The 17,615-nt window shown below is 36.9% G+C and overlaps 1 protein-coding gene across 1 annotated transcript in view; it reads left to right on the top strand.

The window, feature by feature from the left end:
- ARHGAP32 (Rho GTPase activating protein 32) overlaps nt 1-17,615 on the top strand; it is a 226,583-nt gene that overhangs the window by 101,883 nt on the left and 107,085 nt on the right. Inside the window, exons 6-9 of the mRNA XM_025356879.1 lie at nt 11,600-11,737; nt 13,661-13,753; nt 14,568-14,690; nt 16,222-16,299. Coding sequence (XP_025212664.1) covers nt 11,600-11,737; nt 13,661-13,753; nt 14,568-14,690; nt 16,222-16,299 — 432 coding nt within the window. The remainder of the gene's footprint in view (nt 1-11,599; nt 11,738-13,660; nt 13,754-14,567; nt 14,691-16,221; nt 16,300-17,615) is intronic.

Raw genomic sequence — 17,615 nt, 5'->3', positions numbered from 1 at the left:
TGGTGCTCACCCCCTTCCCCTAGGGATGGGGCTTCCTCAGAGCTGGACTGCAGTGATTGTTACTGCTTTCCTGGATCTAGCCACCTGGCAGAGTTACCAGGCTCCGGGCTGGTGCTGGGGGGTGTCTGATGTGATCCATCTTCAGGTCTCTCAGCCGTGGATGCCAGCACCTGCCACGGTGGAGGTAGCAGAGGAGTGAAGTGCGCTCTGTGAGGGTCCTTGGTTGTAGTTCTGTTTAGCTTACTGGGTTTTTCGAATGCTCGTTATGCTAGCAGTGAAGTTGTCACGTGGACAGATTCAGGTCCTGTAGTTAGCCAGGATGTTACAGGTCGTGGAATTAGCTGTTGTTTTCTCCTTTCTTGGAGCAGTGTTTTAATGAGTTGCCGTAATGGCTTGAATTGGTTTGCTTCCAACCAGGCGGTGGCGCTTTCAAGAGCATCAGCTGTGGTAGTATAGAGGGGGTACAAGCTTGGCCTCAGGGGCCTAAGGTCTCCTGGATCCCTAGTTTGGTTTTTCAGGTGAAGGGTGAGGCCATGGAGTTCCCAAGAGATTAGGTCTTTTGTCTTCAGCTATCAGGGCAGGTAGAGAAAGACATCAGGCGGGGGTAGGGTTAGGCGTGTCTGAGCTTGGGTGAGAGTTGCTGCGGGTGCTTTGGGGGATGGGGTGTGATTCTCAGGCCATTGGAGTTATGATCTAAGGGGGATTATGACCGCTTCCGCTGCATCATACAGGTCGCTAGGGAAGCTGGGGAAAGCTGGCAGTGACAGATTTCATCCAGCTCCCATGCAGCCAGGAAGGCCAGTCTCACTCCCACTGCCCCCCATCAACAGTGCCAAGTTTATATCCAGGCAGCTGGTGAGCAGGGCTGAAATCTTGCCCCAGGCTACAAGCCTCCCTGCTGAGAAAACACTCAAGGCTTTCAGCCTTCACCCCCCCCCCCATCTACCTTGTCTTCTGTACTCCTATCTGTACTTCCTGTTTGCTTCCCCCACCCAACCTGGATTCTGCCCAGGAAAATTTGTGCTTCGTCAACGTTATTACAAAATGGAGCTGGAATTTTCCTTTTTCCTGTGGTCTGTCCCCAGTTCCACTGGCAGCTCTCCCAAAGAACCCCTGTGAGGTAAAGTCAGAAATGGCTTCCCTGGGCCTCCCTAGGGACCAGGAAGTGCCCAGTAAAGTGTCTACAGGGCTCTTCCAGCTGCTGCTGCTACTTTTGTATTTCACTCAGCTCTCTAAGTTTTTTTCTGCTCTAGGTAAGGTTAAATCTTTCTTCCATGATCTGGATTTTCAGGTTCCCCAGTGAGGAGGTATGTTCAGAGGCAGACTTCCCCATTTCACACTTTGGACACTCACTGTTTTTCAGCTGTCTCATGGAGTTTGCAGCAGCAAACTGCTTTTTTTCCAAGGGTTTGTGAATGCTTTTGGTTTTCCTGGTATGTTCCTGTGATGGTTCTGGGAGCAAAAGTTCATGATGTGAGTCTCCACATGCTGTTCTGTCTGTCCAAGTGGGAACTGCAAGTTAGTCTTGCCTCCTAGCCACCATTGTTCTCCTCTGTTCTTTTCTAATGTGTGCATTCAATGCTATAGATTTTTCTCTAAGCACTGCTTTTACTGCCTCCCACAAATTTGGGTAAGTTGTATTTTCATTTTTTTTTTTTTTTTTTTTTTTTGAGACGGAGTCTCGCTCTGTCGCCCAGGCTGGAGTGCAGTGGCGCGATCTCGGCTCACTGCAAGCTCCGCCTCCCGGGTTCAAGCCATTCTCCTGCCTCAGCCTCCTGAGTAGCTGGGACTACAGGCGCCCGCCACCGCGCCCGGCTAATTTTTTGTATTTTTAGTAGAGACGGGGTTTCACCGTGGTCTCGATCTCCTGACCTTGTGATCCGCCCGCCTCGGCCTCCCAAAGTGCTGGGATTACAGGCGTGAGCCACCGCGCCCGGCCTGTATTTTCATTTTTATTTGGCTCAAAATATTTAGTAATTTCTCTTGAGATTTCTTCTTTTACCCGTGTTTTATTTAGAAGTGTGTCATTTGTGGTCTCAGTACTGAAAAGAGGTCCTGATCCAGACCCCAAGAGAGGGTTCTTGGATCTTGCACAAGAAAAAATTTGGGGAGAGCCCATAACGTGAAAGCAAGTTTATTAGGAAAATAAAGGAATAAAGAATGGCTGCTCCATAGGCAGAGCAACAGCATGGGCTGCTCGTTGGCTATTTCTATGTTATTCCTTGATTGTATGCTAAATAAGGGTTGGATTATTCATGAGTTTTCTAGGAAGGGGGTAGGTAGTTCCCAGAACTGAGGGTTCATCTCATTTTTAGATCATATAGGGTAACTTCTTGATGTTGCTGTTGCATTTGTAAACTCTTGTGGTGCTGGTGGGAGTGTCTTTTACCATGCTAGTATATTATAATTAGTGCATAATGAGCAGTGAGGGTGACTAAAGGTCACTTTCATCACGATCTCGGTTTTGGCGGGTTTTGGCCGGCATCTTTACTGCATGCTGTTTTATCAGCCAGGTCTTTGTGACTTGTATTTTGTACCGACCTCCTGTCTCATCCTGTGACTTAGAATGCCTAACCTCCTCGGAATGCAGCTCAGTAGGTCTCAGCCTCATTTCACCCAGCGCTTCTTCAAGATGAATCCTTCTGGTTCAGACTCCTCTGACACTCTGAGAGCAGACATATTTTGAATTCTATTTTTTAAAAACTCGTTATGGTATGTTTTATGCCCCAGAATGTGGTCCCCAAGATACAGTGACTGTTCCATATGAGCCTCAGAAGCATGTGTAATCTGTTGTTGTTAAGGTATTCTATCAATATCAATTATATCCCGTTGATTGATGGTACCGTTAAGTCAACTATTTTCTTACTGATTTTCTGCCGACTGGATCTATTCATTTCTAATGGGGGGGTGTTAAATAATTTCTTATAGAGGGTGTTAAATAATTACAACTATAATTATTTCTCTTTGCAATTTAATCAGTATTTGCCTCACAGTACTTTCATAGTCTGTAAGCACATAAATATTAAAGATGGTTTAATTTCTTCTTGGAGTATTGATCCATTTGACATTACTCAGTGCCCCTATTTATCCCTCATAACTTTCTTTGCTCTGAAGCCTGCTATGACTGAAGTAAATATAGCTATTTTTGCTTTTTTAATTAAAAAATTAATATGGCATATCTTTATCATTTTATTTTAATCTATCTTATCTTTAAAGTTGATTTCTTTTAGACAGGTGGGTCCTGTTTTTGATCCACTCTGACAATTCGTCTTTTAATTGGTATGTTAGACCATGATGTTTAAAGTGATTATTGATATAGTTGGATTAATATCTGTCATTGTTTGTATTTATTGCCTTTGTTCTTTGTCCCTATTTTTGTTTTCCATACTTTGTCTCCTTTTTGTGTCTTTTTTTCCAACTTATTGTGGTATATATATAATTATCAAATAAAAATTACATATATTTAAGGGGTAGAATGTGATATTTTGATATGTGTATGCATTGTGCAATGATTACTGCAGCTAAGTTACATATCCATCAGCTCACAGTTGCCTTTTTTTGCGTGTGTGGTGAAAACATTTATGATCTATTCTCTTTTTGTGTTTTTAATTGAGCATTTTATATGTTTCCATTTTCTCTCCATATCAATTACATTTAAAAAAATTTTTTTAGGCCAGGTGTGGTGGCTCATGCCTGTAATCCCAGCACTTTGGGAGGCTGAGGCAGACAGATCATGTGGTCAGGAGATCGAGACCATCCTGGCTAACATGGTGAAACCCTGTCTCTACTAAAAATACAAAAAATTAGCCGATGTGGTGGCATGTGCTTGTGGTCCCAGCTACTCGGGAGGCTGAGGCAGGAGAATCACTTGAACCTGGGAGGTGGAGGTTGCAGTGAGCTGAGATCACACCTCTGCACCCCAGCCTGGGTGACAGAGCGAGACTCCGTCTCAAAAAAAAGAAAAAACAAATTTTTTTTTTTTAGTGGTTGCACTAGAGGTTGTGGTATACATTATAACTAATCCTAGTTCACTTTCAAATAATTACACTGCGTCATGGATTGTGCAGGTGCCTTGTAATAAAAATTATTTGTAATTCCTCTCTATCCTTTGTGTTATTACTGTCATTCATTTTACATATAGAAATCATACATAAATATATATATACACATGCCCCCATACCCATATATATGTAAAACACACATAGTCAAGTACATTGTTGTTGCTATTATTTGAACAAACTGCTATCTGTTATATCAATTAAGAATAAGGAACCAAAGTTGTATTTTACCTTCACTTATTCTTCTCCGTTACTTTTCCATTCTTTATATAGCTACAGGTTTCTGATCTATATCATTTTCTTTTTCTTTAAAGAACTTCTTTTACATTTCTTACAGAGCAGATCTGCTGGCCACAAATTTTCTCAACTTTCGTTTGACAAGCTTTATTTCTCTTTCACTTCTGAGGGATAATTTTGCAGAGTACAGAATTCTAGGTTGCTGGGTAGGGGTTATTTTGTTAACACGTAAAACATTTACTCTACTCTCTTCTGTGGTTTCTGAGAATATGTTATGTAATTCCGATTTTGACGCTCTATAAAGGTGTTCCCCCTTACACTTCCAGCTTCTTGCAAGATATTTTCTGTATCTTGGATTTTCTGAAATTGTTTTGAGGAGAGTGATGCAATTTATCCTGTTTTATGGAAATGAGAGGCCATGCAAAATATACATTTTGTATATTTTGAGCTGAGCCTCCAGGACCAGTGGTTTGGTGTCTCAGTCATTATTCTAGAAATACTACTGGTTTTGCTCCTTTCTCCATTTTTTCTCCTTCTGGTATTCTCAATATGTATGTATCATGCCTTTTGTAGTTTTCCCACTGTTTCTAGATGTTCTCTTCCTTTTCTTCAGTCTTTTTTCTCTTTGCATTTCAGTTTTGGTTGTTTCTACTGTGATATCCTCAAGCTCCAATTCTTTCCTCAGTTGTGTCTAGTCAACTAAGGAATCCATCAAAGACAGTCATCAGTTCTGTTTTTGATCTCTAGCATTTCTTTTTTATTATTTGTTATAATTTCCAATTCTCTGCTTACATCTGTTCTTGTATGTTGCCTACTTTTTCCTTAAACCTATTAGCAGATTAATCATGGTTCTTTTAAATTATTGGTGTGATAATTCCAACATTCCTGCCATCTTTGACTCTTCTTCTGATGCTTCTTCAGTCTCTTTAAACGGTGTTTTTTTCCTTTTAGTTAACATTGTGATTTTTTGTTGAAGGTGGACATAAGGTACTGGGTGAAAGAAGTATAGTAAATAGCCTGTTAGTAATGTGATGGTAAGGTGTGTGTGGGGGGGGAAGCATTCTATAATCCTGTGATTAGGTCTCAGTCTTTTTGTGAGCCTGTGCCTCTGAACTGTGAACTTCACACGTGAATCTCAGTCCACAACCCTCCGTCCTGTACCTTTAGGTAGGACAGGATGACTGGAGCGGGCTGGAGTTTGGTATTCCCTTCTTCCCAGTGGAAAGCTCAAAGAAGCTGGAGCTGGATTTTCTTCTTACTCCAGAAAATGAGGCTGTGGTAAGAGTTTTTCCTGAGGGCAGACTTTGTTAAAAGCATAGTACTTGGGTGTGTTTCGAAAGTTTATTGTCTCCTCTCCCTCTTAAGAGCACAAGGAGATTTTTTTCAGATATTTACTGTGAGGACCTAGTAGAGCTCACAAAAGTGTGTGGCTCCCCAGTGACTGGGTTCTAGAGTTTTTAATGCTCAGACTTGTCATCCCTGAGCCTCTAGCAATTTATCAATTATAGGTTAAGTTTTTCTGCCCTAGCACTTGTTCCCACAGAGGTTTCTGCTTGTGGATTTCTGCTCTGGGTAAGTTGCAATTCTTTATATTTACCTGTCTGCCTCTAATTGGGAAGGGGGATAGTGATTTGTTCTGTGACCCCACTTCTGTGACAGATTTAAGGAAGATCTGTCGATTTTCACTTTGTTCAGCTTTTACTTGTTAGGATGGAGTGGTGACTTCTGAGCTGGTTACATAAGAGACCAGTAACCAGAAGTCCAATGATTACTTTGTAACTAGACAGACATTGATCACTTCTGAAATGGAACTGTATCAGGAATGTATTTTTGAATGACCTCTCATTTCCATGTGGTACTTGGTAACATAAAACCAAATGAACTAGAAGTTGAGCTGGCAGAACAAATAAAAAATGTATAACAATATATTTTCATACCTCTTTTAAAAATATTTTTTAAATACCTCTATCGAAAGAATACCTGAAGCAAATAAGACCAGCACATTTCTTTTTTTAGTGATTCATATTCTGAAGTTATTTATTTTTTCCACCTTAAATACTTATTACTTACTCCTCCTAACTACAACTTTGTACCTATTGAGCAGCATCTCTTCACTTTCCCCATTCTCAGCCCATGGTAACCACCATTCAACTCTGCTTCTGTGAATTTAGTTGATTCAGATTCTACATGTGAGACCATGTGATATTTGTCTTTCTTTGCCAGGCTTATTTTACTGCACATAATGTCCTCCAGATTTATCAGTGTTGTTGCAAATGACAGGATTTTCTTTAAGGCTGAATAGTATTCCATTGTGTATGTATACCACATTTGTTTTTATCTACTGATCCATTGATGGACACTTAAGTTGATTCCATAACTTCGCTATTGTAAATAAGGCTGCAGTGAACCAAGGAGAGCAGATAACTTTTTGACATATTGATTTCAAGTTCTCAGGATATATATCTAGATGTGGGATTATTGAGTCATATGGTAATTCTATTTTTAGTTTTTTGAGGAACCTCCATATAGTTTTCCAAAATGGCTGTACCAATTTATATTTCCAACAAAAGTGTATGGGGATTCCTTTGTTTCCTTTTCTCTACAGCTTTGCCAACACTTACCATCTTTTGTCTTTTTGATAATAGCCGTTCTGACAGATGCAAGATGATACCTCATTGTGGTATTAATTTGTACTTCCCTGACTAGTGATATTGAGCATTTTTTCATAATATCTGTTGACCATTTGTATGTTATCTTTTAAGAAATGTCTGTTCAGTGCTTTTGCCCATTGGTTAATTGGGGGTTTTTTTTGTTTGTTTTTTTCTGTAGAATTCTTTGAATTTTTAAAATATATTTCAGATATTAACCCCTTATAAGATGTATTTTTTCCCGATCTGTGGAGGTTTTCTTTGCTCTGATAATCATTTTCTTTGCTGTGCAGAAGCTTTTTACTTTGATATAATCCCATTCAAGACTAATTTCTTTTTGAGGTCTTTTAAGCAGAAAATTCAATATCGTGTATTAAACCATTTAATAAATAACATCAGTATACATTCAAGGAATTTTCTTGACTGTAACTCACTGTTACAGCTCTCAAAAGGCTAATAGTTCCATCAAATAATTTGATTAAACATACAGTTATACTGTAGTTTGATGTTATAAGTTGTAGTAGTATACAATATACTCAGTAGAAAGGTTGGCAAAAATATGAATAGTTTTTTTACAAAAGAAGAAATAAAAGTGACTGAGAAATGTGAAATTGTGTTTAGCTTCATTAAGTCAATAAAAGGCAAACTAAGAGAAGATACAGTTTTTCACCTACTGGAAAATTTGTAAGTCATTATTTTTAGTATTTGTGAGGATGCATTGAAATAGACCCAGGCAGTAAAAATTGGTACAGCCTGTCAATTTTTAGGAATTTTGTGTGTATTTATTTTAACTTTTCATTTTACAATGATTTTAGACTCACAGAAAAGCTATAAAAGTAGTACAGAAATATCCAATTTACCCTTAACCTAGCTTCTGCTAATGTCACATTTTTAGGAATTAATGCTAAGAAAGTATAAGACATTGCAACATAAATTTAAATACAAATCTGTTATTTATAATCTTGTTATCAATTATTGTACTGTCATCTTAGAACTCCCAAATCGATCAGTTTGGAAATTTAAACACCTTTTTCAGAATCAATCTTTATTAGTGGAGGCATTGTTCTAGTGTTAACAATTTAACCAAACTAGTATTTGCCTGCTACACTCCATGCATGATAGATACATGAGCAATATAGCATACAAAAGTTATTTTTATTCCAGACAGCTTTAACAGTGAGAAAAATACCAGTAGTGGTAACTGATATTTCATGAATGGTTTCCAGGGAGTCTGTTAAGCACCTTATGTGGATTGTTTCACTTATTCTTCTGACAACCCCGGGTGCTATTAGCCTCCCCATTTTACAGATGAGGAAACTGTGTGGAATAGTTATCTGTGGTCAAGTGACTAGCATGTAGCCTAGGGTAGTATAAATTCAGATCCTGCATTCTCAGTTACTGGCTGCTATTCTCATTCTTTCTTTTTTTCTTCTCTCTTTCCTCTGTTTCACACTTATGTAGTTCTAGAAATCTATTATGTAAGACAAGGGGAAAATGATATTCCAACTAGCAAAGATTACCTTATAATACACCAGAGCACTCTGTATTTCCTAAAGAGTGTTGACTGAAAAAGGATTAGAAGCAGAGCCAATTTCTCTTCTACAAGCACCAGGTACCAAAAAATGTAGGACTACATTTCAGTGATCTTGACCACTTCTTCAAAAGGAGTAATAAATGTGAGCCTACCAAATTGCAGGTCATTTCTATTCTCACCTTTAATACCATGGAATAATTGTACACATGCTTGGAGTTGAAGCTTAATTTTACATCTTCTTGTGAAATGGAGCAGAAAAACAAAACATAAATGAATGATCACCAGGGCATGCTGAATTATTCAACATGATAATGTTAAATTTGAGATTTTATTTTCCAAAGCTAAAGCTGATGGTTCAGCCAATATGGAAAACAGTCTTTGATTTCTAAAGATATATTGACTTGTAGCTGAGTGAAACCTCGATGTGCTGAAAAGTAATTAAGAATGTTCTTTTGTCTTTTGAGTTGTTGAGCATTGATGACTGCTTGCTTGTTCTTCTAAATATCCTGAGAATTTGTTTGGAAACCTTGTTTTCTACTTTTGGTAGATTCAGCCCAGAATAAGTTCTCCAAATTAATAAAGAGTAGTAATAGCTAGCATGTATTGAGCTATTTCTATCTGCCTACTGCTAAGTACTTTACATTGATTTATTTGATTTAATCCTTAAATAACCAGGATTCACAATTGGGACATTGTGGTCCTAGAGCCAAGCTATTAGCTATGTATTTATTTCAGGAGTTGGTAAATCTAAATACATTAAGTATCTATACAGGTAATGTTAGTTAAGGAAAATGGCTGGGTGTGGTAATGACATTGGCAAGCTTGTGCTTGCTGTGCTATACCTAAATGTTTTCAAATACAGTTTTAAAAACACTGTAGGCCAAACCCAAATCAGAAGATATAATGGATAAATTTGAAATACTATGGGTGATGGCTGTAAGGCCTTCTTGTTCAGATGAAAATTTAAATTATTTTATTGGATACTTATTTTCATACTTGTTCTTTCACGTATCTATGTGAAAATTTCAGCAAACTACCTAATCTGTGATTATATTCATGAAGAAGGAAATAAAGTTTTATGTTCCTTCTTTTTGATGAGGTACTGTAAATTGAGGGGACAGTCTCAGACTTGGATCCAGTGTTTTACAATACATGTCAATTATAAAGATTATTTTTCCAATATATTAATAAACAAAAATCTTCTAGAAGTCAACACATAAAAGTCATTGTAATAGAGAAAATGAACAGGATTTTGGTAGTAATAGGCAATTCATACAAAAAGAAATCTTAGTAACAAATGAAAAGATGCTATGCTTCACTCAAAATCAAGGGATTGTAAATTAAAAGAAGATACCATTTCATCTCTGTCTTATTAGCATACTGTAAATTCTGATGATGCCAGGAATTGCAAGGATTTGGGGGCAGTGGGAACTCATATACTACTGTTGGGTGAATAAATTGGTGTTACCACTTTGGAAACCAGTTTGGCAAATTTGAAATAAAATGTTGCTTGTACATCATAACTTGGCGGTTCCCAGGAATGCTTTGGGTAGAAGGTAGTGATAGAACTGAGAAAATAAAGGAGTTTGCTTAAGCAAAGCATCAGAGAAACAGCTAACATGACAGGAAGAACAAACAGCACTTAAAGAATCATGAAGGCAAGGAAATGAACATTCAGCTCATTAATCGAATACATGCAGATCATTCAATATAACTGGAAGCCAAGAAAGGGCATGGAGGAGTAGCCAGTGAGAGCAGTCTGGAAATAGACAGGGCCCAGATGATAAAAGCTGTGATGTGTGGGGATAGCTTGCGTTTAATCCTGTAGACCAGTGGCCCTCAATTCAGGCTGATCATCAGAACTAACTGGATCCCTTTCCAGACTTAGTGAATTAGCATCTCTTAGAATATGGATCTGGACACTGTTCTTCAAAAGTCTCAGTCACATTGCTTCTCTGCCTTTCAGCCAAGGTCAAGTGTAGAAGTCTCAGCCACATCTATTATTTCATTCTTAGAATGCTCTGAAAGAGGGAACTGGTAATGGCTTTTTGTCTTTGTCCATGGAGAATTACAGCCCAAAGTGGGATTATGCAAGTTTATCATGTTAGTTTTTGATATACTTGTGATTAGAAATCAGCACCCTCTCATGAGGTGATACCCTCTGTTTCCACTCCAGTTGTCTGGGGCAGATGGAGGAACTGGTTACTCTGAAGGCTTTTTCTTTCAGACCCTCCAGATTTTTATGAGCCGAAAGACTCTGTGTAAAATTAGATTAAATTGCAAAACTACATGCTATACAGTTGGGATGTGCTCATCATTACTCACCACAGGAGCTTTTGAAGGACTTGCTGTTGCAGTGTGAGCTGATAAACTCTGTATTTTGTAGTTGGGTGTGCAGGGGAGGAGTTCAAAGGCAAAGCATATTAGTAATATTTCAGGTAAGAAATGATGATGGTCCTTACTGAAGCTTGGGCTATGGGACTGAACAAGAAATGATAGATTCAAGAGAAGATTAGAAGATGGTATCTAATAAGTATCCTTTCAGAATGTGATTTTAAAAAATGAGCTTGTGAGATTGGGCAAAGAAGGGAAGAAGCCCTGAGAGGCAGGGAGAGCTGAGGTTTCTAGATGCTATGTGAATATCAAATGTTTATAGAGGAAGACTTCATTAGTTTTGATTTTTGAGTATATTTCCGATCTCAGTCACAGAAAATGTTGGTAGTAACAAATCAAAAACCTGATTTTATTTTTCTTTAATTTTGGTTAATATTCTCCTACCCAAAGTTATTTTATGTTTTTATTTTTCTTTTTGGTAGATTTAAGATCACATGTTATCTTAACCAGTTAGCAGTTATTGTTCTGAAAGTGAGGCAGTGGATTTTGACCAGCAGTAGGAACAGGGTTGGTGGAGAGTTCTGTCTTATTTTCCATTATTGGCCTTTTAATGTAATATAACTCATTAGAGTGTTTCGCAGTTTTAGCTATTAACTATCAAGTTAATAGAAACTTCTCATTAGAAAATATAAAATCTCATGAATAAAATAACATTATAGAATAAGGCCTGATTCTTAAGTATTTCCCAATAGAGATGAATTATATGAGTTTCTTTTTTCTACCAATAGGGAAAAAGTTGGATCGTTAAAAGAAGTTATGAAGATTTTCGAGTACTTGATAAACATCTTCATCTATGTATTTATGACCGAAGGTTTTCCCAGCTCTCAGAGCTTCCCCGTTCTGACACCCTGAAGGACAGTCCAGAGGTAAGCATTTAGTACTTCAGTACATTTAGTACAGAGGTAATCACTGTATATGAGTTTGCAGAAATTTTTGTCTGTATACTAAACAAAAGCTTATATTGAACACTCAGGATGACTCCTGGGACTACTTGCCTGTTTCATAACTGAAAAGTTAGTAATGTTAAATATAATGTTTAGAATTATGTTAAATAATAATGTTTAGAATAAGAGTAGGTTCCGTGCATAATTTTATAAGGGAAAACAACTCATAATATATAAACAAGCAATATATATGAGCAAATCATTCTCCAGAGATCACATAAAAATGGAAGCAAAAATATGGAAAAACGTTGCCTTTCATGATCAAAGAAATCCATATTAAAACAGTGTTGTTTGAGTAGTTTATGATAGCATGCTGGGTGTATGCATCTACCTTCACCCCTGCAAAAAATGTCTAGTAAAAACATAAAAGATTTCTAAACAGAGGTTCTTTATAGCATCATTACACCAAAAGTACCATCAGGGAATCAAAAATTGTGAGGAATCTTTAAAAGCAGATGGGATAAGGTTTATGGGGAAGAGTAAATATAGCCTAAACATGTAAGTGCAGCATGACTGCAAAGCATAAGGAGACTAGAAAGTTTACACATAGAAATTGAAGAAATAAAATAACCGAGAGGTACAAACAAGGCTTTTTGAAGGATGATTACTATCCTCTGAGAGAAAATGAAGCTGTCACATCCATGAAATGGATTTAAATAAATAAAATCAGAGATGTTGTAAACGAATATAGGATCATTTACATTAATTTTAATAAGAGCAAACCTGAATGACTGAACTCCATGCAGAATGTACCCAGCTGAAGAGAAAATCAGGGAGTTGGGTGATCAAACCAAGTCATTTATAATAAGAATACAACCCCTGGAAGGGACAGAAAGTTAACAAGTTGTGAGAGAACAGTTGGGAGTCATGGCGAATAGGTCCAGAGAGGTTTCTGCTGATGGGAGTTATAGGAGGAGAGAGTGGATGCAAGGAAATAATGAAAAATTGGTGTAAACCACTCCCCCCACCAGATCTAAATAAAGCAATGTTCTGAGATTTAGTGGGTTCATTAAGTGTTAAAATATAACGGACACTGCAGCAGGGTCTCAGGAGTGTCTTAAAACACGGATCTCTTTGTACCATAGAAAGTCTAAAAGTCCCTTTATCTGCATTTCTCATTTCTGCTTCATTTCATTTTTTTCCTATTGCATTTTTTTCTCTCAGATTATCCTAAAACATGGCCACCACCAAGAGGTCCCAGGTTTTTATCCCCTTTTAAGGGAGCAGCCAGACTGAGCTAGAATCTGTGTCCTAATTCCTGGATTAACTCTTGATTGGTCCAGCTAATATTGGGGCATATTCCTGGACCAGTCAGCTGAACCATGGTGTAGGATCACGTATGAACATGGCTGCTCCAGCCACAGCCACGTGCATGGAAGATGACAGTGGGTCTTGGGCAAAAGTGTTTCTAAGGAGTAGGGGAAAACTGTAGGATCACATATGAACATGGCTGCTCCTGCCACAGCCACGTGCATGGAAGCTGACAGTGGGTCTTGGGGAAAAGGGTTTCCGAGTAGTAGGGGAAATCTAGGCAGAAAAGCCAAATATGGATCTGCTATAGTTATCTGTTTGCATATTCAGTACAGAAATAGAAAGTGATGAAATTAGAAACCATGGAGTAGTACGATCGCTGATAAGGGGCTAGAAGTTGAAGCTCTGCATGAGACAGGGCTGAGTTGCTATTAAGTGCCCATAGTGCTACTGGTAAGTTTCTGTGAAGAATCCTCTGTAACTATTAAAATGCCTAAAGATCTATAGATTTTTTTCTTCCAGAAACCATCAGTTTTCTCTGCCAGAGAGCATAGTATCTTTCCTCAGAGTTACACTGAATCTTTTTCTTTTCAGTCGGTCACTCAGATGCTTATGGCTTACCTGTCACGCCTTTCAGCTATCGCTGGCAACAAGATCAACTGTGGGCCCGCCCTTACCTGGATGGAGGTATTTCCTAATTCACTTTTCGTGAAAAATGTATATTTAAATTATCTACTTAAGAAATTTGATATTAACATAATTTTGATAGCTATTGAGCTTCAGGAATCAAAGACATGGAGTGTATTCTCATCGTCTGGGAGGATAGATATGTGATATAGGAAATATTTTTTCATCTCAAATCTTTCTTTGATAATCTTGGAAACTAATCTTAATATATTTTATGAATATCAATGATACCTGTTGTTTTGGTGTTTAATATACTAATGTATATATTCAGTACTTTTTTTTAGTTGACTTAGTAATTGAAAATGTTTTTCAGTTATTTATGAGCAAGGGACAACTTCCTAAAGGGTCCTCTTTCAGAGTAACTGTTGAGTGAAACGTTATTCAGTAAATAGATTACATATTTATTCTTAATTTGCATATGTAGAGTTATATTGTTTTCTCCTCCCACTGGAAAATGGGAATGCAAGATGGAAAGTGGAAAGAATATGGAACTATGGGCCAACCTGCATTGAGATCTTGGAAAAACTATTGAATCTCTTATAAATTACATAGCCTCTTTCATCTTTAGCATCCTCACCTTTAAATGATGATAAGTATTTTTTAGAGTTGTGAGGATTAAATTAAACCATATATGTTATAGGCACAGCACAATGACTAGCATATTTTAACTACCCAGTAAATGGTAGGATTTTTTTTCTTAAAGACTCTTTGGGTTATTGTATCTCTAAATTAAAATGAATTTCTCCTCTAGATAGTCAAAGAAGCATTTTCAGGTCCAGTGTCTTTATCTCAGAGTACATTTTCTTTGTGATAGATTGATAATAAGGGAAATCACCTTTTGGTTCATGAGGAGTCATCCATCAACACTCCTGCTGTTGGTGCTGCCCATGTTATCAAGAGGTACACCGCTCGAGCCCCTGACGAACTGACCTTAGAGGTAAATAACTGAAGAGGTTGTTTGTTATTTGGTTCCTGCTACCTTTCTGGCCTCATCTTTGACTGTTCTTAACCGTTTCCTTAATTTAAAAAAAAATGAAAAGCACCAGGTTTTTCCATAGTCCTTTATCTGTCAGCCAGTAATATCTTCTATTTTTGTTTAAATGACAGTACTGAGGTTAAATGTCTCCTCTTTTGTCTGGGAAGTCATTCCTGATCTCCCTCCCCTCACTCCATGCAAATACATACCTCCCAAAAACCTGAATTGAATGTCATTCTGAACTGTGCTCATGGCTTATTGCTGACACATCACTTACTACATTTAATCATGATTGTTCTCTTTGTCTCAGTGAGCTTTTTGAAAGCAAGGTCTGTCTTTTTGTGTTTTTGTACCGAAAAACAATACCCAGTGGCACTTTTTTTTCCTATATTGTTGAAAGATTGAGTTAAAGAACAGATAAAAGGTGAAATGAATACATCTTGCTGTCAGATATAAAAGGAGGGGAATTAAATTTTTTCCTCTAAAAATATATATTGGCTAATGAGGAAAAAAATGCTGACAGTTAATTAAATTTAAGAAATAATAATTTAACTTTTTACTGCATAGAATCTGAACTGTTTTCAAACTTTTAAGTTCTGTACAGAAAGAAATGTAGGTCTTGGAATGATGATGTCGGCATATATGGCTTTACGAAATGGCTTATACATGATTTGAAAGATCAGTTGTGAATATACAAAAGAAAAATTCCTAAAGCTCTATAGTATATGTTAGTAACATTGCTCTGAAGTTCTTAACTATGTTTTATCATAGATATCAGCATTTCTTTTGATTGAAGAATATAACTTCTGTTGAATATATTATTAAAAACTATTGTAATTTTTATATTTATGATTTTATATGAGTTTATATAAACTCGCTAGTTTTTCTTTTACAGTGAAGAAAGTTAGCTCTTTAGTGGATATAATTATATTTTACTATCTATTGAAAGAAGTGTAGTTGTCATCAAATTTTGTACTTACTAAGCATAACCCATCTTAGGCCCTTTTCTATATGATTAAATAAGATATGTCAAGAGCTCAGTACAGTGCCTGGCACAGGGTAAGCACCCACTAAATGTAATATTAAGGGAATCTGTTATTGTTTCTAAGCATGAATATCTAAAATTATCTTTTATAAGTGAATCTGATCACTCTCAGTGACAGCAGTAACAATATTTTAACAGAAGTGATGATAATGGTGTGATGCCTAACATTTAAAAATCTTCTGCTATTAATCTGGCTTTCTGAAGTTACTGCACATGTGTTAGTTGAATCACAGTCTTTGTGTTGCTTAACTTTTTGTAGACCTCTTTCTCACAAATCATAATATAATTAAATTGTTTTTAAAAGGAAGTAGTACTTTTTTTGGAAATTACTGGCCAGAGCATGAATAGTAATTTACCTTTTCATACAGTTCAGATTTAAATTCTAGGTATAACAATTGGTTTAAATTTTAACTAAAACCATTTTGCTTAAAATTTTGATTCTCCTAGGTGGGAGACATTGTTTCCGTTATTGACATGCCTCCGAAAGTGTTAAGCACATGGTGGAGAGGCAAGCATGGATTCCAGGTAGGCAACAACAAATTAGGTGTGGGAAAATTCAAAGAAAAGTTTCCTTTATGTTTCAGTAATACTTTTGTTTACATGTACTGGTAATGGACTTTGTCATCAGAAATTTTATCTGCAACGATAGAAACTGCAGATGGTAATGATAATAGATTTAGATTTCCTTTTCTAATTACTATTTTGGTTGTTTCTTATCTCCTTCATCTTTAAATGGTGGTGTAGCCAAAATATGAATAGAGTCTCAGACCTGATGGCCACTTTTCGGTTACAAGACCTGGGGAGTGACCTTGCTTTTAATACAGGTTTTTAATCATGATTCATATATATTTCCTTTCTGGAATTAAGTCAGTTTCATTAATATTTTTCTATAAAAAGGCATTGTAACTGTTTTGTAAACTTACTTTTAATTACAGAACAACAACAGAATCTAAAGCAATCTCATTTCTTTTTCTATATTCAGTAGTCCCTTATCTGCGGTTTCCCTTTCCATGGTTTCAGTTACCTGAGGTTAACCAAGGTTCGAAAACATTAAATGGTAATTCCAAAAATAAATCATCGGTTTTAAACTGCATGCTGTTGTGAGTAGTGTGATAAAATCTCTCCCTGCCCCACCCAGGACGTGAATCATCCCTTTGTCCAGCATATCCACACTGTAGATGCTACCTGCCCCATTAGTCATTCCGTAGCCCTCTCAGTTATCAGGTTGACTGTTGAGGTATTGAGGTGCTGTGTTCAAGTAACCCTTATTTGACTTAATTGTTTTACTCAATTATTGGTTACTGTAATGAACTCTTACTGTGCCTAATTTATAAATTAAACTTTATCACACATATGCATGTATAGGAAAAAGTATCCTAGGGTTTGGTACCATCTGTGATTTCAGGCATTCACTGAGTGGTCTTGGAACGTATTTCCTGCAGATAAGGAGGGACTACTTTGTGGCTAAACAGTTTGGGACCTGATAATGGCATCTGTTAGACTGACTTAGCAACTAACTTTTATGAGGAGTCTCTGAAAATGCCTTAAAGTTGTATCCTTAATATATAGCCTGTGGCTTTTTGTGGTCTACTTACACAAGTGGTACTAAATACTACATAATAAAATGCTCATGCGATGTTGTTAGAAATTTGATAAGCATTGTATAAATACTTTGAGTTCTAACTACATATTAAATAAAAATGAATTATTAGCTTTACAATAAAATATATTGTATTAAAACATAGTAATACAATTTAAAACATTATAAAATGGTAGATAAGAGTGTGGGCTCTGGCTCCAGATTGTCTGGGTTTTAATCCTGTGTTATCTCGGGCAAATTA

The sequence above is a fragment of the Theropithecus gelada genome, chromosome 14, assembly GCF_003255815.1.
Source record: "Theropithecus gelada isolate Dixy chromosome 14, Tgel_1.0, whole genome shotgun sequence".
Classification (NCBI taxonomy): domain Eukaryota; kingdom Metazoa; phylum Chordata; class Mammalia; order Primates; family Cercopithecidae; genus Theropithecus; species Theropithecus gelada.
Note: the sequence above shows the minus strand (reverse complement) of the source record. Positions and strands in the feature narration are given on the sequence as shown.